Genomic DNA, 20061 nt, shown 5'->3' with positions numbered 1-20061 from the left:
AGGCGAGAGGGGAAAGTGGACAAGAGAAGTGAGCAGAGCATGTGGGGTGTCAAGGAAGCTGGTGTTCACAGAGATGCTGCATTAAGGCATAAGGTTTTACTCTCCATTGCCAACTTCATCGCAGCTCCTGATTTATTAAGGGCTTAGGACGTCACAGGAGCAAAGCCGCAACATTTGGGCACACACAGCCTTCACTTTCTTAACTCTCAATGATCAATACTGTGCTGTGGCAGGGGATGCAGGGACATGCGGTTTCCTCGAGGGGCCAGCAAGAGAAAAACGCTTCAGACAAACCCATGGTCCTCACCAGGTATCTGCAGTAGACCGATGGTCTGATGCTGGGTTCATCCCAGGACACGCCATGCCGGTTCCTGTGATACAGACACCACAGCAGAAGCAAGACCAGCAAACAACCCTGCAGCTCAGCACAGCCGCCAGGCTCCCACCTGCTCCCCTGTGCATCGCTCCCTGGTGTGAGCCTGTGGGACTGGGCTCACCGCACCCCACCGTGCTGGGGCGGGTGAGCAGATCTCTGCACTCAGAGCAGTGCTGAAGCTTTTTCATAATGCCAGGTGCCTAGGTTGCCCTTTTGCAGCAAGACAGCACCCCTAAATTCCTTGGAATTGGCATCTTTAGGGAAATCAGGCCATATGCCTTTGTGTTTTGCCCGCCCAGGTTTTGCTGGCATGGCCACCAGAGACAGGTTTCACACCCAATCAGTGTCTTGGTGCAAAAATAGCTCTGGCAGTGCCACTTCTCCTGCACTATCAGAAGAGAGTCAAGGTCCTTTGAAATGAGGCTTCGTTCCCATAAGGGCAACAAAAAGCTCAGCACATGGCAGCTTGAATTATTAAAGCTCCTTGCTAAATTTTATTTTGTGCCCTCTTTTGAAACGCAGTCTTAAAACTGGGGCTTAGGAGACGATAACTTCGGTAAACAACCTATGGGAACACGTCAGCACCTTTAAATCTTTGCCTGGCAGCCCTCATTCCACTCAATCTTCATTTCTGAATAGCCGCTGCATATTTTATGTAGGAAATATTTCATTCTGATGATTGTCTTGGTCTATTACATTTCAGACCATTTCAGGAAAACAGCAAACTTACAGAGGAAAAAAACAATCACTCCAGATAAATGAAAAATACAATAAGGAGCCACAGGCAGCTGGTGCAGGCTGGCACTGCAGGGGAGACGTGGGCTCCATGCATGCAGTGAAGTGCCCAAACCCACGCTGGGCAGCAGCGGTGCCAGTGCCAGGAAGGGGCAAAGGGCCCTTGGTTTTTTTTGTTCCTGTTGCAAACCCTCACGAAGCCCCAGGGCCCTTCCCCGCACACGCCACCCCTGCCCTGGACCACTCCAACACAGGGGGGAGGCAGATGGCTTCATGCCACCTTGGAAGAGAAAAGGGGAGCTGGGAAAGCAGAGGGGAGATGCCAGAGGGCTCTGGAGAGCCAAGGGGGTACCCCGCACCAGTGGACACCTTCAACAGATCACTTTTGAGGGATGAGGAAGGTACCTAAAAGCTGCACAGAAAGAGAGTCAGACCACGGTGTTTCCAGGTCAGCAAACGACACAGCAAGAGCTCACCACATTTGAGTTCACTTTTCCAAATGCTTTGTCAGAGATGCATCCAACAACAGCACACACATTAAGCAGATTCACCTCCTTTAAAGTCAGAGTCAGGGAGGATCCTGCCACACTCACAGCACCCAGACAGTGATGCACAGTGATGCACAGACCCTTCCCATCTTCTCTCCCGGCAGGCTGGGACAGCTGCTTCACGAGAGCTTTGATCTCTCTGTTTCCAAACCACTGCTGTCTAATATTGATCACAAGATGCAGGCATCTAAGGTCTCAGGTGCATTATGACTGTAAGCACACTCCATTTCAATAATTTACATCTGCACCTAAAAATGCCACAATACCTTTGAGAATAACATGGTGCTTGGCACTCATTTTGCCACCAGGAACCACACTGTCCACATCCACACAGCAAGACGCGGCTGTGGCCTCGAGGTCCTGCTCTGCCCTGAAGGGTTTGTGTCAGAGCGTGGGTCTCCATCACCTTTACAGAGCCACAGGTGTAGCAGCAATGTTCAGTCTCTGCTGCTCTGGCTTGCTGCACCCTGTTTCAAGCCCACAGCCTTTCCCCAGCCAGCACCTCATGGGGTACCTCATGGGTACCACTGCCCTTCTGCCACAGAAAGCCTATTTCTGCAGCTCTTAAGTAAAGTGCATGTTTTTGTCACCACGGGAAGGCAGCAGAAGGGCAGACCTCCCTTTCAGAGGTGCTGTCCCCCAGACCGCAGCTCCCAGAGGAACTTCTCTGCACTCAGGCTGGGACAGCACGACCTGCCCAGGCTCCACACGAACCATAACGGGATTTTGCACCACTGCCCCGAACCCAGCAGCATCTGCCAGGTCAGCCAGGACAGGCGCTGCCAGGGAGCTGATGCAAAACCAACAGGGATCGAATCATAGAATCGCCCTTGGCCACAACCAGAACAGCAGCTACAGACTCAAATTAGCACCACCCACACAGAAAACCATCTTGTCACTGCAAACAGGGGCCCTGCCCCTGCAGCTTGAGGCGCACATTTCCATTGCGAATCTGCAGCACGGCACTCCCAGCCCTGCTCCGGGGGGGGGTCCGCCTGCTGCTGGTGCCTTGCTACCCCCTTCCATAAAGCAGAGTTTCCCCCACGAAGTCTGACGGTCGGACCCGTGTGACGGAGAAGGAAGCTGGGTGCGCACCCAAGGTGTCAGGAGGACACCTCGCCTGGGTGCACCTTTGATGCCACCAAACCACGGGACCTGCCCACAGCACAGCAGCCCTGCCCCCCTCCCCCACTGTGCTATGCCCAGCCTAGCAGCCGCCATCCCACCCACCTGCTTGCTCAGACTTCGGCCTCCTCGCCTTGCCCAGGTCTCACCCAGGTCACCTTCCACTGTGGCAGATCTGTGCAAAAGTTCCTCTGGGCATTGACAGCCACTTTCCCAAGGGCCAGGCTGCCTGCCCCTCTGCCGAGGGCATCTCACAGCCTCCCAGCACATACAACCGAGTGCTTTGCCGTGACTCCTGCTACCACTTTTGTCCCTGTGAATATTTGAAATCGAATAAGAATACAAACATTTGGATTCTAGACACTTCCCAACCCCGACCTTCTTTATTACTTGGCTCTGCTCCTGGAACCGGGGCCAGAGGAGACTCTGAACGATTTAAGTTATTTAACATGCTGTGCATAGATCAGTCTTGCTCTCTCCTCTAGCCGCAGGTTTCCCTTTGTGGTTTGCTGCACACTTATTATGTTCATCAATATCCAAGTAATTAAAATCCCCCATTATTTGGGTCCTGGCTGCCTTATGAGGGCCTCATAAGCTATAAAACATTTCATCATCAACCTTCCTTAAGTGCCCGGGATGTCTGCATCCCTGTCTCAGGATCCCCTGGCTGCCGTTACAACCCTGAAGGTCCTATTGAAAGCACAGCCTGCTCCAGCCCCAAGCGTGTCTGCATTCCTCTCTACACATTCCAACTCTGTGCCAAGATTGCTCATTTTTATCCCTGTCTTTATCCGCTGGCAAGCTTATCTAGAGCGACCCGCCCTCCCCAGCTCCCGCTCAGGTCACAGGGCTGGTGCATTCCTGGGAGAACCTGCAGGCTGTCAGGCTCCAGTCAGTCACATCCTGAATTTTGCCCTGCCACACGACCGCCCACTGTCCCCTGGAAAAACAGCGAGCCCCCAAAGCTGTCACACCTGCAGTGCTGGCTGTCCCCGCACCACAGTCAGGGGCTGTCCTGGGGCTCTTCTGGGAAGACTGGCTGGGGCGGCCAGTGATGCTGCCCCTCATGCCCAAGCTCAAACCACCCAGAGCCCACCAGCAGGTCTCTGTGGCAGCAGCCACTGACTGTCCCAGCTCAGCACGTTGCTCTGGGCATGGACATTACGGCACGCTGGGTAGGGCAAGCAGTGCACGTGCCCTGGTAGCACGCCTGGCATGGATGCATACCCACGGGTGACAACATCTCTATAGACAAGTACTCGTCTCCTAGTCGGGCTCTCCTCTCCTGCACAGCTCAGCCACAGGTCTCAAAGCAATTTATTAGTAACAACCAAGTTTGCTTTGCAATTCCCCCTTGGGAGGGCTGGGACGGCGCAGAAAATAATTGCCTTCACCTTCTTTCTGACGCTGCCGCTTGCCTGAGACCTGATGTTGCATCGGGTGCATGCCCCGAGCACTGTATCCCTCTGATGCCTCTCAACCTGGCAAAAGCACAAGAAACGCAGAGGGCTTTATCTCTGCCTGGGGGATTACTCACCTTGGCAGGAGTGAATGCAGTCTAGATATGATTAAAGGACATGACTCAAGCCAAAAAGTACTAATTACGGCACAGAAGGAGGAGGAGAGAAGAGCTGCTAAATTATACCTAATATGGAAGGGGAGTTAGGAACAGATTGAAAAGCCATCACTAGAGAGGTGATGAATGACACTGCCGTGCTGGGGACATGCCAGACACGGTGCCCCAAGGCAGCCACAGACCTCTTGCCAACCTCTTGTTTTTGTTCTGCAGTTTGCATCATCCTGTTCTACCTGGCACGCTCTTTGCCCAAGCGTCCCTGCGACCTGCCACCCCAAGCCCAACAGCAGCCAGTGAACAAGCCTGGGAGAAACCCTCTGCCAGGGAAGGAAAGGAACGGGTTTGGTTTTGCTCCCTCTGTGACCTCCAGTAAATCTCTGGGTTTCTGCTGGGCTTTAGCTTCCCAGCCTCCCTAGGCGGGCAAGAGTCTCTACTCCTTCTGCTAATGGCGTGAGGATCCCTCTCCTGATACGCTCTGCCCGTGCGGCGGATTCACACTCTCCATCACCTCCCGTAGCTGCCTCCACTTGCTGAAGCCTAATGCTTTCCTCTTTTTTGCTCGCTCGTCACTGCAGGCTGTGATCTGTACAGACGCAGTGTCAGCACCGCAGTGGCGCTGGGATGAAGTGACAAGGGATGCATACACAGCCGCACGCTTCCTCGGCTGCAGCTCCCAGCACCTTAAGCTTGTGCCCGCTGGGAAGCCAAAAGGACGGCACGGCCAGTGTCAGACAAACGCTGGCCATGTTTTCCCATAGATGGTCAGTGCTGGAAAATGGCATTGGTGTAAAGCAAGTCACTAGGTGGAAGGGTACCCAGAGGGCCCTTTGGGAAAGGGTTTTGCTTCAAGCCCTAAAGTCCTCAGTGTATGACCAGTACTTATAAACCATTGCACTGTTAATGCCATTTGGAAAGAAAAGGAACCAGAGACCAAAATGTTACAATTAGAACAAAAATAACTTCGCATGGGGCAAACACAGCTTGGAAACAAGCCAAAGACAGGCCCTGGCCAAGGTCCTTGACCTCCTTTCAGGATGACGAGCATTGCAGTAAATGCATGCTGCTGCACCCCCCTCGCCCGCAGCCCCGCACCGAGCTCTCCGCTAGCAGCTGGGGTGCCTCAGCCAGCAGCCGGGGGTTTATGGTTTTCTGGGACACAGCAAACACCACCTCCCTGTTCATAAAACGTACAGCAGAAATCGAGTGCGCGGCAGGGTGAGGGCCTGGGTGAGCAGGCTCATCTTTAGGCCCCTGGATGAGAGGGGTATGCCATGCACCTTCCCCTCCTCCACAGACTGGGGGAGCATTAAAAATACATCATGACTATGGCCTGGAAATGTCTTGTGTGTTTGGGGACAAGAAACCAGAATTTCCTTTAATTCCCCTTCGGGGCATCCTTTCACCTGCAGCGAAGCAGGGGAGGGTTTCCCCACGCACCCTGGGGCAGCAAGGGGCTCCCCGGAGGGCTCCCCGGCTCCCCCATCCTGGCGGCACACACCCGCTGCTGGAGCAGCTCCAGGCTGGGTACAGCCAAGAGGGGAGGTGATAAAACCCCTAGGTTTTGAGTGTAAGCTATCTGAGGCTGGGGCTGCCTTTTTCTGTATTTACTCAGAGACGAGCACAGCAGGTTCCTGGTTTATGATGCTGCATTAGAGTAATTTGAATAATAAATACCACGAAGAAAGTGCATTATTATGAAATATGGGGTTTTCCAATAAATAAGTCATGGCCATTATTTGCATGTATAATACCAAGAGAGTGTATCTGGGACAGCTGGTGCTGGCTGGAGTGTCTGACAAGATTTGCAATAACCCAACATCCCCCTTTAGCTCACCTCTTACTCCAGCTCCACTGGGTTTGCATTTTAGGACTCGGGGGGTTGATGCTGTTGGGGCAGACCCCATTTCTGCAAGCCCTTCCTTGCCTGCAAAGCTGTGCCACATTTGCCACACGGACCCAGGGTGCAGAGGTGCCACCCCCAAGGGTCTGACCTGAGCCCCAGCCACAGGATGCGTGCTCGGTCTAACAAGAGGAAAGCGGGTGAACGGCTGGGAACAATTTCTCTAATGCTTGGAGTGGCGGTTCACACCAGGAGCCAGGCTTTAACCAGTGCCTGCGTGGTGGCATGTCGCCGGTGCCACGCGGAGGAAGCGCCGTGTCTGCCTCAACGCCTATTTGCAGAGTTAGTCACTGCAGCCCGTGGTTGCTAGACCCGGTAAACAAGGGCAAACAAAGACACTGGCGTTCCAGGCAGGCACGGTGAGCCCATGAGGCAATCCCTACCCAGCTTCCCAAGAGCTTGTCAAACCGATTTCTTAGAGAAAATAAAAAAATGGAAAAAAAGACAAGGCACTGCTATTATTGCAGTAAGAGGCTGTCTCATGCTGGGCTCCGCTGCTAAATATATTCTGTGTTTACTGTATGCAAGAACAGTAGGAAGCCTTCTGAAATGGCACTGGGGTTGCTCTGATTTTTTTCAGCAATCAATCATGCCTGGCTTGAGCCATTTTTATCCTGACAGAAATGGAAAATATTTTCCTGGTTTAATTTCTACTGATCAAAGACATTTCCTCAACAGAAAGGAGGCCCCATGGCCCTGGGGGGAGAAGAATTCCCAGAGGAAACTATTTCACTGAGAAGACGCAGGGCACAGCTCGCTCACAGTGGGATGCCCTGCAAACAGACTGGGCGAGTCAGGACACGATCGCTGCAAGGCCAGGAGCGGTTAGCAAGGCTATTAATCCTTTTTCTTCCCAATTAATTTGCTGAACAAGAGACTTGGTGTTTACCTGTGTGCTGGCAGTGCAAACCTGCAGTGTTTGCACTGAGAGCATCTCGAGGCCATTGCTGCCGTGTGCAGGCAGCGGCAATGCCGGGGCTGGGTGCATTTGCTCAAGGGGACGCAAGCCAGGAGCTCCGGGAGGGTGGACAGTGGCCCATGGGTGAGGGGCAGTGATGTGCATGAAGGCAAGAGCACAGGCCTCCCCCCGAGCATCCTTCCTTGGATCCCACCTGTCCCACCCCGTCCCCCGCATGTGGCTGCCCCGAGGTTTGTGGGTGCAGCCCTGCCTGCGATGGGGGCAAGCGCCATCCCCTCTGCCACGCCAGCATCCTCTGCCAACATGAGAGAGGTCTGTGGAGGGGCAGGGTTTTGGGGTCAGATATCTGTTGGATTTTGTTTACTTTCTCCATAAGATTTCCCTAAACAGTGTTGGGAAACACTTTCCATGAACCTCATCATGGCCGGAACTGACTCAGCTTTCTGCTCGGAGAGGGTTCTGAAGGCGAGCTCACCGGCCTCGTTAACTTGACATCATGCTCAACACTGTTTACTCGTCGGTAACATATCTTATTTTCATTTGTGCTCCCGATGCATCCCCGCCAGCCCCACAGCATCCCTGGCTCCCCCAGCACATCTCTACTGCACAATCCTGCCTAAAGCACGGCTGCTTGTGGGGCAGCAGGCACCATTCCAACAGCAACTTGTCATTTAGGGAGCACCAGCGACCACCCCCACACGTGACTATACCCAGACCTTGAAACTTTGCATTTCCCTTTCCCTTTTTCCCTGCCCACTGCAGGGACAGAACCTGCACTGTCCTTCCAGCCTTCACCTGGGCTGCTCCTGAGAACACAGGGCATTGCTCAGCTTTTGCTCCTTGATGCTTTCGCAGAGCAAAAGCAAGCTGCTCGGAGCAATCCAGGCAACTCAAGTGCATTCAGATCAGCAGCAGAAAACCCACATGAGAGCTGTTCTACCCAGTGTTCTCCATCTAAATGGCTCTTTCATGTATTATGGAAAAAGCACGCGGCTCTGGGCTGGCGTTTCAGCACATGAATTACACGGCTGCAGCCATCGGCTGCTGTGGCAGGGGCCATGGAAGGTCATGTCACACACAGCTCTGACGTCACACCAGGCAAGATATCAGCAAGATTGACAATGCCTGCTCCGGCCCTGTTCTGATGGCTTCCAGGGTTTTTTATGTAAGAAAGAAAAGACACGGCTGGAAGCAGCATCGGGGCTCTCCCACCTGCCTCCAGAACACCTTGTGTACCGAGCAGCCTGCTCAGCGTGCTGATCCGGCCCACGCCGAGGCCACAAAGCAGCGACTGAACGCAAGAGCAGTTAACAGCCCCCGGCTGAGCCCCGCACCGTCGCACAAGCGGCCCCAGCAAGGAACCTGTCGCCACGCTTGTCTGCGTGATTTGGGCAGCCCCATGACCTGCAGTAAGGACCCTGCAGTGTATGTACAACGTCATCTATTAAATATAGAGCACAACCTACATGAAGATTTGTAGCTAAGCGGCCAGGCTTGTAAGATCCAATACACAGCCTGGAGACCTTTCTCTCCCCAGACGTCTTCTCATGCCAGCTCCCGCTTTGCTCCACCAGTCTCGGACAGACCCTCGTGGTGGACACATTTCTCTCCCGAAGGCAGGCATTAAGACAAATCTGATTTATTTCTCCCAGGCAGATGCCGACAACTTCAGAGCACAAACTGCAAACTGGGCTGGTTTCTAGTTTGCCACCGAACCTCTGACAGATCAGAGCTGCAGCGGGAGCAGCCACAGCTCATACTCTCAATTAGCAGTTAGCTGATCAGCCAGGTCTCTGTCAGAGGAGCTGCAAAGCACTTTTTACCTGTACACATCCACACAGCATCATCTCTCTCCCCTTTCCTCCCCTCCTACACAGAGCTGAAATAAACTTGCAGTTCTAGAAATCTTCCTTTTTGTTTGAAATGCTTGCATAAATAACCCAACGCAGACAGACTGAAATACCCATAAACCAGCGCTGACACTTGACAGGGATTCAAGGGCAGATCTCAAGAACAAAGACAAGGCTCACTTGTAAACAAGGCATCAGTCACTTAGATTATAACAATTAGGCAACATGATTGTTGGGAAACATCTAGAAAGCATCACTGCAAGAGCTAAACAAGCCCGAGAGCAGGGGCTGGCAGCGGGCTGCTGCTCGTAAAGCCTTGGGGGGGTTCCCACCCTGGCTGTGTGGAGCAGGTCTGTGCCCCGTTGCACTCGATGATTCAGGGTCGGCGGGAGGCTCGCTGGCCCTGGCTCTGCCCGGCACAGACCCCAGCTGGGGCAGGTGATGCTGGCACGGCACCCGCAACTGCCTCACCCCTGTCCTGGAGACAGGCTTTACAGCCCTGCTATTGCTCTTCGGAGCCGGAGCTGACGCGCGCTGCCTGTTGCAGCTTTCTGGGGAAAACAACCACGGGAGAGGTTCAGTAACCTGCTGTAACCCCACGAACAGCTGGGGAACAGCCCGAGCCTGGCCCTGGCAGCTGCCCAGTGCTCAGCCATGCAAACCCATACAACAGCCATACATACAATGCGACACCTGTGCAGCACAGCTCCCACCCCCCAAAAGCGGCCAGGGCACGGCCAGCTGCACGCTGAGGGGATCTGCAGCAGGGCCTCAGCATGCAAAAAACACCCCCAAAAAACATATGCAACCACCAGCCCCTGCGACTCGGCTGCCACTGCTGCTGCTGTAGGCAGATTGAAGGCAGGGCCCTGCAGGGGGTTCGGGCTCCAGTGCCGCCCCGGTGACGGCAGTGGTGACAGGAGGAGGATCACAGAAATTGCTTTTCTAGCAGCTACAAAGCAAAAGCTGTTGGGCCATGAGAGAGGGTGATGGGAGGCAAACACCATCTGTTGTCTCCAAGGAACCCTTTTGTTACTGGAGAAATGAAGTACAAGGCTGATAACACCACAATTTCAAGCTCATCCCACACAATTTAGATATTGGTTGATTTCCTGATAGATCTCTGTAGGCGCAGGCTAGGTGTTTCCCTCAGCTCTGATTATCAGTTTTCTCCTCCCAGAGTTACCCAGCTACACGTCCCCAAGCCTCAACTGCACGCTGCTGCCGAAGGCACGCTGCTCTTCCCCAGAGCACTGCCAGGACAGGAGCTACCCCTGCCACGTGCCTGTTTGCTTTGCCACAAGATTAAGGAACTGAAAACTAAATCTGCAGGTTTTTTGCTAGCAAAGCCTGTCCCTTTGGACCAGGACCTGGCTCAGCTTCCTCTGCACAAAGCAGGTGCATCTTTCCTCACCAGGGGACATGCTCTTTAGTTTGCTTCTGGATGGATCACAAACCAGCAAAGCATTTTGCAAATCAGAACTGTCTGTCAGAACAAAAATTGCCTCAAAAGCCCCAGAGCTGGGCAATAGCCTTATTGCTGCCCAGCAACTCACTCAAAGTAGGCAAATAAGCAGCAGACGCAGATCAAAACCAGATTCCAGGCTGAGCTTGCCATTTTAACTAACTCTCTTGCACCCTGGCACGGTCCTGCTGTTTGTTTCCCCACCAGACTGTACCACTCGCAGAGTCACAGCATTGCACAGACGTCACCCAGGTTTTCCCCTGTGTCGTGGTCCCAGGCAGACCCACCAGCCCTGAGCCTTTGGTGATCCACTGCCAAGGCCAGAATCTCCTCTGCACCATCACTGCCCTTACCAGGTACCACAGACCAGCAGCTTACTGCCCCCCTAGTCCCCTACATTGCCTCATTGCTGCGCATTGCCGCTGCTCTGCCTTCACCCCGACCGCTGCAGCATCCCGCCCCACCAGCCCCGCGGGAAGCCGTGCCATGCCATTTTGCACATCTGGTTCCCGATCCAGCGCCGACCCCTGTACACAGCCCTGGGCTGCAGCCACCAAGGCTCCGGGAGCGATGTGGGGCACCGGGGGCCCCCACGAGCCAGAGCAGCACAAAGGCACGCATCCTGTCTGTCACCCATTTTCCAGCAGAGGAAGCGGCTCGGCAGAGATTAGAGCCCTGATGAGGGGGACACTTGAGCGCCAGTACGTGTGTCTGGTACTGTCGCCCGTGGGCTGGGCTGTGACAATAACCCGAGCCAGCCGCGCGTCCCAGCCCCAAGGCAGGATTTCCCGTGAGCCCATCCCCACGGCACCAGACAATGAGCCGTCTGACAACTGGAGACAGCTCTGCCTTCACCCTTCTCTAGCGAGGGGTACTCGGGGACCTTCAGGAAGATCAAACAGGAAACTCAGCAGAGAAAGAAAAAGGTTGTTCGTGCTTGAAAGTCTAAACTTTCATTGCCGTACCATTTCTTGCTGACCCAAGAGGAAGGTGCTGAAGTCAGGACATTAAAATACTTTCCCTGGCTGCAGTGGAAACAGCAGGACATGCTGAGCCGGTCTGCAAACACGGTGGGTAGGTGCCACTGCAGGGTGCTGGTCCAGCAGCATATGGCACCCACCTGACAGAGCAGCCCAGCTGCCCACCACAGAAGCTGCCCAGATGCGGGGCTCCTCGGCAAACCCACTAACTTCTACCCTGCCCGCATGCTCTGAATGCATCGTTCGCCTGCTACTGCCTGCATCCCCTCTAGACACGGCTTTTCTTAACAAGGCTTTCAGCCGTACCACATGCTCTGGCTGGCAATCTGCCACCAGACTCTCTAGTAATTATCTGCCACTGCAAGTGGGGAGCACCCACAGCTAGAGTTCCCCTCTGCAAGATGACTTTGGGAAGCCTCAAGCAACAGAAGCCACCCATGGCTTCTTTAAGCAGCCAACCTCCCCCCCATCCCCAGCCTCTCCAGCCCCCCGTGCCAGTCAGCATTTCATGCCAGAAGTCGATGTGTCCTCAGCTCAGCTTTGCTGAACACAGGGCTTGTTTTTCAAAAGGGTTTTGCTTTTTAAAAGTGCCAGAAGTTTCTGTTTCTGTTCTGTTTCTTAACAGGCATGATTTACTTACTGTAACTGGCTATTCATTATGTCCTGCACTGCATTATTAACTCGGTGATCGCACATTTAGCAGAGAATTTATGAGAAATGAGGAGACATTCATTACCAGTAATACCACAAACTTTACTCTTATATGGTCTCCCTGCACAGCGCACTGCTCGGCTCCTTGCAGCCGTGTTCACACAGCCTGGCAGCGTCAGCGCGTTCCTTGCGCCTGGGCAGGACGGGGATGTGCTGCAAAGCTCCAGGACCACGGTCCCCCTTGCTCAAGCCAGTCTGACCTGCAGCCTCGGTGCCACCGTCCCGGGACGGACCTGCCTGCAGGGACACCGTTGCCAGAAAGCCGCAGAAGGACCAGTGAGGGGCAGGACTATGTTCTCACTCTGCACTCCCGACAACTCCTCTTACTGCATCAACGCCATGAAAATCTGTTATTTTCTCCAACTTCTCAGCAGCCTGTGCTGCCCTTAAAACAGGGACAGCGCAGCAGACACCCGCATCACACCAGCTTTGGGTCCGACTGGCCGCTGCTGGCTCTGCCATGTGGCAGCAGGATGGCGCAGGGGTTGCTGGTGAAGGAGACGAGCCACGGGGCCGAGGGAGCCCTGTGGGGAGATGCCAAGAGCCACCACTAATAAAAAATTAATTATACTAACACTAAATCTTGCTCACCTTGGTTGCAGGAGGCTGGAGCACAGAATTAATGCCATGCAGGCTACACCTGACACAACGCCACCACCTGTCTTAGCAGCCCAGAAGCCAGCATCTAATTTATTTTTCATAGCTAGGATAAAGAAAAGTATTAAATAGATGCAGTGCAAATTTTTTTCCCTATTGAAAGTTTTTCCGATGCAATTTAACCAGTTTAATGGTCTCTTCTGTTGTCTGAAAACCAACAGCTTTTTTTCTGTTTTTTAGGCAGGTAGCTGCATGAGCAGGATTGTCTAAGAAATGCTTTTACTTTCCAGCAACTGAGCTGCAGCAGAGATGCCCTTAAAATACACCTCACTGCACCGCACATCTGGATTGGGGATCACAGGAAAAGTCACAGGGAACACACATGGCAAAGTTAAGTTCTCAGGCTTTGTAAGCAAAGGGCATGGTGTCCTGTGTGAGACGTGGGACAAGTGTTCCCAGATGCTCTATTAAAAAAACCAGCAACCACAGGAAAACCCAACCCAAACAAACACAAAAGTGGACTCTGTGCTGTAGAGAAAGAGGCACAGGAGCCACGGTGAGTAGCTGTAGGCAGGCTGGAGAGCCAGCGAAGGCCCTGCCATTTGCACGACCTGGATGTCTGACAAATTCCCAGGAATCTGGATTCCTTGAGGAACACGATGAACCAGTTCCTCTGTGACCTGACAGCCATCCCGCAGCTGTGACTGCTGCAGAGCACTCCATCTCCGATTTGCTTCCCAGCAGCGAGCAAACACCAGGAGCAGCATTTCTGGCCTCTGAGAAGGGCAGGGGTTCTCCAGCCTGCACGGGCAGCGGCGGGAGCGAAGGCTGTGAGCGAGCCCGAGCGAGCTCTTGTGCGAGGGAAGGGTGGGAAGAGAAGAGATGGCTTGAGGCTCCTGGGCACTCCAGATTCTTAGGTTTTCCACTGAATGAGCTAAAGACAAAGCACGTATATGTATTTTAAGACAATCATTTAACTTTCCTCTCCTGTTCCAAAGCCTTCTAGATGCCTGCCTGAGACTCAGTTTCTGAGTCTCTGCAGCACGGATGCTCTCCGAGGGGACTGCTGCATCTTTCAGTGCCAATGTGGTATTACAAGCCGTGCAGGCTTAGGCAGGCTAGTGAAGGAAAGCTATGCAAAACATGCCCTAGCAAAATGCAAAGGCATCCCAGATGACCTTCTTTGGAGTGATTTTGGATGGCTACATAAATGCAGACTAGGTTTTCTGCACGAGTTTGCAGGAAAGGCACTGGCTGCTCCTGCTGCCCAGGGCAGCCCTGGCCTTCCCTCCACCTGCTGCGCGCAGGGCTGCCGGCTCCTTGCAGGGACTGGGGGCTTTCCAGAAGCCCCTACAGTGGCTTTTGACCCGGTGGGCACCCTGCTTTACCTGCCTCTCCTACAACAGTGCAGCCGGGGCAGGCAGGATCCTCTGGCTCTGAGCTGGAGATGCCTCTGGGTCTGTTTGAACAGGCTTTGCATGGCCAGCGGAGCACAGAGCTGGCCGCTGACTCACCATCCTTCCTGAACCTTTCCCTCCGGCAACTGCTCGCTCTGACTGCGAGACCCAGAGGCTCGCTTTAGCCTACAATAAATAATTAGCAATTCAGCTTCAAAACCTTCCCGGACACGACCTGGGATGAGGTGCCTGTGGGTGCTCGGCAAGTGGCGCTGCCAGATGCCCCTGAAGGGCCCCCACGCCCTAAAGCTCAGCACAGACCTGCCCGACCCCCCAACAGAGAAGCCCCCGCGGCTGGAGTGCTCTGAGCCCATCATGCCATGAGAAGCAGAGTGCGATTAGGGATGTGGCTGAGCTGCTCCACAGAGATGGTGGGGATAGGAATGAATCCTCCCATTAACGTGTGAAATGGAGCATTTGCGTTTCACAAAGCAATTATACAATAATAGCAGGAGAGCCACGGTAGAAATCACATCTTGTCTGAAGTTTAGCTCCAATCCAACACATGAGTAATTCTTCCTAGGCATGACTGGGAAAGCAGTATTAAAAGACTGATATAAACAAAAATTACCGGAAAAAACAGATGAGGCATGCTTCATCTCTCAGTCAGAGTTGAACACAACTAAATTTATACAAAGTGGGCAGAGAAGCTTGAAGGGGCAAAGACATTTGTTACTGCTCAGCGCAAGATGAGCTTACACGAAAACGCATGCTTCATCATGGCAGCTTTGTGATGTCTTACTCCTCAGGCATCAGCTTTATTCTCGGTTTCCATGGCAGATACTTTTCTGAGCTTGTATCTTCCACAAATATTGCTAATTTATTCTCTCAGCCATGTCTCTGGAAATACCTGCAGAATGATTCCACGTGCAGTAAGAGTGGTGAAAACCAGGCATATGTTAACATGCCTCAGCTCCTGTTTTTGACCAGAGGAAACAAAAGAAAGGCTCATTTTCTACAGCCACAAGATCATGGCCGATCTTCTGGCACTACTTTTTGCCCTAAGTACTCTGAAACTGTACTATCCACCCAGTGAAGCAACGCTCATTTAGCATTTCAGCCAGACACTTTTTACAGGTGAGTTTTCTCCTCACACAGTGCCCCAGGCAGCACCTTGCATCCAAGCGGGAGGGGACCTGCAATGAGCGTGGCCCTGCTTTCTGCTGCTCCCCCCTCGCATGCCATGTTAACAGGAGCCTATAAAACATGAGGCTTTTCCACAGGCAGAGACCCAGAGGCCAACCACATCAAAAAGATCCTATTTTCAGGTTTGATTTACCAGCCCTGCAAATGTTGAGCAAACAGTGGCTGATGTGTAATTCTCACAAATTCAGCAAGACTACAGCAAGGCGAGAGGCTTTTAAGTCTTTCTGGCAGAAGGAGAATCACAGGGTTTTGCAAAGTAGTTGTTTATACGCTAAAGCACATAACAGCTAGCACATACCAAAGAAATTCAGACAAACTTGTAAAAAGTAACCCGCACAATGACAGCGATGCAGAACCGGCGGAAAAAATGGCAGGCATGTGCAGGGGGAGCTTGTGCCAGTAACGACGGCATGGAGCAAAGTCCTGGCAGCTGCAGGGAAAGCCCATCCTCTGGCAGAACGCGGGTGAATGCAGGGCACAGGGCTGTCTGCCAGGACGTACCCAGCACCTATGGATCAGTCCCTAAGTCCCAGGTGGGAAAGTGGTCAAACACTGAAACGCAGCCCACTCCCTCTCCTAAAGACCAAACCCTGGCAAACCCTGGCTGGCTGGATGCTCCTGGGAGCCTGGACGGAGGTGGGACTGCAGCCATCCTGGGGGCCAGGTAGCAACCTGCCCCGCTCACCATTCACCCTGTTCTCTGCCCTGTGCCAGTGCAAGCGCCTGCCATGTGGGCTTCAGGGGCTCTTTACCTCCCCCGTGGCTGCCGCTGGCCACGGGACAGGGGGGTTGCCAGGATTGTGCTCAGGCACATCCCCTCTCTCTGTTCCAAAGGAACAGAAATTTTAAAGGGAATGTGGAATGACCAGCGAGTGAGTGGGCCATGTGACTTTGGATCTGCTCATCACGGTGGTCAGAGATCCACCTCCACATCTCTCCAGTAAATAAGGGAAACCCCTGGGGCCGTTGGTCAAACCATCATGGGGACAGAGGCTGTTTCTGGAGTTTTTCAGTAAGTATGAGTAACAGGGGTCATCAACAAAACCAGTAAACAAGCAGCTAATTTTCCAAACAGTGCCTCCGCAGCATCCGGCCACTTTTAAGCCATTAACCAAAATACACTTATCTCTGGCTTCCTGGCCTCAAGTGACTTTAAGCCCACTGCCATTCTGGGCCAGATTTAGTTGTGCTCAGTAATACCACATTTCTAAGCCCAGCAGGAACTCCAGTGGTCAGAGCCAGCCCCTTGCAGGCAGCCATGCCCAGTCCACGTCCTCAGTGAGAGGGAGTCTCAGAACCACAGAATATCTTGGGCTGGAAGGGACCCATAAGGATCATCAATTCCAACTCCCTGCTCCTCATAGGACTACCTAAAACCAATTCCTATGACTAAGAGCAAGTCCTCCCAGCCCAAGGGCTTGGCACTGGCCAAGGGTGGTGGGGACAGCACAGACTTTTGGAGCAGAGGAACTGCACTGGTGAGCTGAAAATTCAAGAAAAAGAATGCTTGAGGCAGAAGCAGGGCAGCAAACCACTCGGTGCTTTGCTGCAGTGCAGCGTGCATGGTGGGGCAGAGAGATTTTACCTGCTGCCCCGGTGGGAGCACTGCCACGTGCAGCCATGGGGTGTGACGTCCTGGGGAAGTTACCCCAGAGGACACTAATGATCATCTGCCTTTGGTAAAACACTTGCCAAGTAGAACATACAGCTTCAGGAGCGCTAAATGTGAGCTGCTCATCCGGGGAGCAGCAGGAAGCCTCCCATGCCCAGACCTGAGCAGGTTGTGCTGGGTTGCTGTACTTCTGTCTGACCAAGACACAGACAAGGGCTCACTCGCATGCACAGGCTCGCACCTAACACCTCCTACGAGTAATACAATACTTCTCACCTGGAGTTTTAACTGCTTATTATATGCATTATATATCCTGAACAAAGTTTGAGCCGTACTAGCTCGAAGTCCCGCAGTGATGTTTGAAGTTGTGTGAAACCTGTCCTGCAGCGGGTGAAAGAAAACCCACCCCCACCGCAGAAACACAGAAATCTTTTCGCCTCTGCTGCACAACAGAGGAAAGTTGGCAACTTAACTGTTAAACTCGCTTATGACTATTCAGTGTTGACATCAGCGTGATCTCATCGCTGTAACCGGAGCCCTCCGGCTTTTTCTCCAGGCTGCCTTTAAATACCAGCCCTGGGAGCCAGCGCAGCACCCAGCCCTCTACTTGCACCCAGGGCGCACCCGGCAGCACCCCAAGTAGATGAAAGCAAAGAGAAGCTACAAAATTCCAGCCATGTCCACATCCCTGCGAGTGAGCCCCTCGGTCCACGGCTACCGCTTCGACACAGCCCTGCGCAAGAAAGCCGTGGCCAACATCTTCGAAAGCATCAATGAAGAGTCCCTACAGAAACTCTTCAAAAACTCCGGAGACAAGAAGGCAGAGGAAAGAGCCAAGATAATCCTCGCCACCGATCAGGACTTGGAGGAGAAAACGAGAGCGCTAATGGCACTAAAGCAGAGGAGAAAAGACAAGCTGCTTCAGTTCCTGACATTTCGGAAATACTCCATTAAAGTTCACTGAACTGATGGAAGGAGCAGAAATGGAGGAGAACATTTCAGGATGGGACTGTTTGTGACCTCTTGCCACACACGGCGCGCTCCAGGGCCTGGCGAGGGTCTTGTTGGACCTCCCGCAGGGCTTCAGCCCCACCATGCACGCAGCAAACTGCAGCGCCGATGGCAGCATCCGCGTGGACAGCAGTGTCGGTGCAAACAGCAGCATCGGCATGGATGGCAGCATCGGCGCAGCTGGCAGCATTGGTGCACACGGCAGCATCGGCACGGCCAGCAGCGCAGCGGCCAGAGGCTCCCAGAGGGAGGGCAGACCCCCGCAGGAGGCAGCCAGGCTCCTCTGGGCGGCCGTGGGACTGAGCCGTGGGGGAAGCCGCACGCCTGGGAGCGACCTGAGACCTTCTGATGGACTAGGGGTTCACTGACTTCACCTGTGTGTGTTGCCTTTCCAAACATTTTCCTTAAAGTCTGTGCCCCTGCTGAGCCTCGCTGTCTAGGGCCAGGAGGGAGGTTCTGGAGACTGATCAGCTACTGATCATGGATCACTTTGCATTTGTTAAAATGCATGTAAGCGCACCGTATGGGTGCAGTAAGTTCATCCTGCAGGGAATGCATTTGCTCTAGAGACACACTGCGCCTTTTCTTTCTCGAGCTGTATGTGTGCAGTATAAATTGTTTGCACAGAAGCAATAATAATGATGTATTTCCCTGAATTTACTGTGAAAACCCCTAATATTTTGTTCACTTCCCATTAACACTAAAAATCTAAATATCATAACTATATTTCTTATTTGTATAGATTACAATAGCTATTAGATGAGTACTTCATGGCAATATTTTATGACAATATTATAATATCAACTATAATTTATTGCATATGACAATCTGAAAATTAATAAATTATGAAGTAAATATAAATTCTCTTGTCTGAAATGCTCAGTTCTCCTGGAGAAGTGGGGTTATACTTTTTTGGTCATTTCATATAGATTCTGTTCTAAGTGCAGACTACCTGCAACTCTCCTTAATTCCCCAAATGTTGATTTGGCAGCCTGTTCTCAGAGCCTGCAGCAGCCCTTGGCTTCCCTGCAGTCCTGCCACACACTCCAGCAGCACCAGTTCGACCCATGGTTGCTGTGGTGACTCCAGCATTTCCAGAAAGACCTCACCAAATTTAGCTGTAAATCAAACTCAGCTGCTAGTTTCCCCTATGTAATAAGGGAGAATTACATCATTTGCAATAGCATAACAAAAAAATTGGTTTAGAAAATGACCGGTTCTGAGCCACAGTGAGCAGGGCGGTTCTTCAGGCTCTTGGCATTCCTCAAAGCAGACTGAGAACCCACACTTGGCTCCCCAGCATCCAAAGAAACAGAAGTGAGTTATAAACACTTTGGCAGTGGAATCGGACTCAGCTTTTTGCAGGTTATGCCATGCTATCATGATAGACTTTGCTGAAAATACTTAAAAATAGACAAGACTAGTTATTTATAAGTATGTCCTCTAATAACCTGCTGGTTTAGGAAAAAAACATTCCCATGACTCTGCTTAGAGCAACAAAGATAAAACAATTCAGAAGAATGAAAGACCAACTAGGTTTTTTGCCTACAGTAAACTCCAAATTGCCTTTAAGTCAGGGAGACTAGATATAATCCTTTAAATTACTTAATAGAATGGATAATTGTAATTATTTATAGCATGGTGAAGCATGTCCAAGCATTCCCTGAGAGCACCGGGTTGGGGACCGCAGCGTGCAGTGTGCAGAGCAGCACTGGCTCCCCTGAGCATCCCCAGGGCCACGCGGCACAGCACCAGCCTCCCAAAAGTAGGAGGCAGAAGAAGTGCCGCAGCCTTCACTGCAGCCTGGAGGGCGAAAGGCAGGGACCGCAGCAGGAGCACGCAGCCAAGCATTGCTGCCCCCCGCGCTCTGCATCCTCACTGGGGCAGGGGAGGGGTGACACATGGTGGTCCCTCTGCCTGGGAAGACTAGAGAGAGCTGGGGTCACACCTGGTTTGGGATGGACCTTTTTGAAAGAGCCTCCAAAGGCTTTCCAGAGCTGCCCTTGCCCAGAAAAACCTGCCTCAGAGTGGGGTTTGCTCCAGAAGCAGTTGC

At 52.7% G+C, this 20061-nt stretch overlaps 1 protein-coding gene across 1 annotated transcript; it reads left to right on the top strand.

Annotated features, from left to right (window-relative positions):
• Positions 1-17572: 17572 nt before the first annotated feature.
• On the top strand, positions 17573-18869 carry TCIM (transcriptional and immune response regulator). Its single transcript, XM_027781104.2, has one exon. The coding sequence runs from the start codon at positions 17641-17643 to the stop codon at positions 17959-17961; it is 321 nt and encodes a 106-aa protein (XP_027636905.1). The 5' UTR covers positions 17573-17640; the 3' UTR covers positions 17962-18869.
• Positions 18870-20061: the final 1192 nt, after the last annotated feature.

This window comes from Falco peregrinus, chromosome 17, assembly GCF_023634155.1.
Source record: "Falco peregrinus isolate bFalPer1 chromosome 17, bFalPer1.pri, whole genome shotgun sequence".
In the NCBI taxonomy this organism is placed as follows: Eukaryota; Metazoa; Chordata; class Aves; order Falconiformes; family Falconidae; genus Falco; species Falco peregrinus.
The sequence above is the reverse complement of the archived record's forward strand: the minus strand, read 5'-3'. Positions and strand labels throughout refer to the sequence as shown.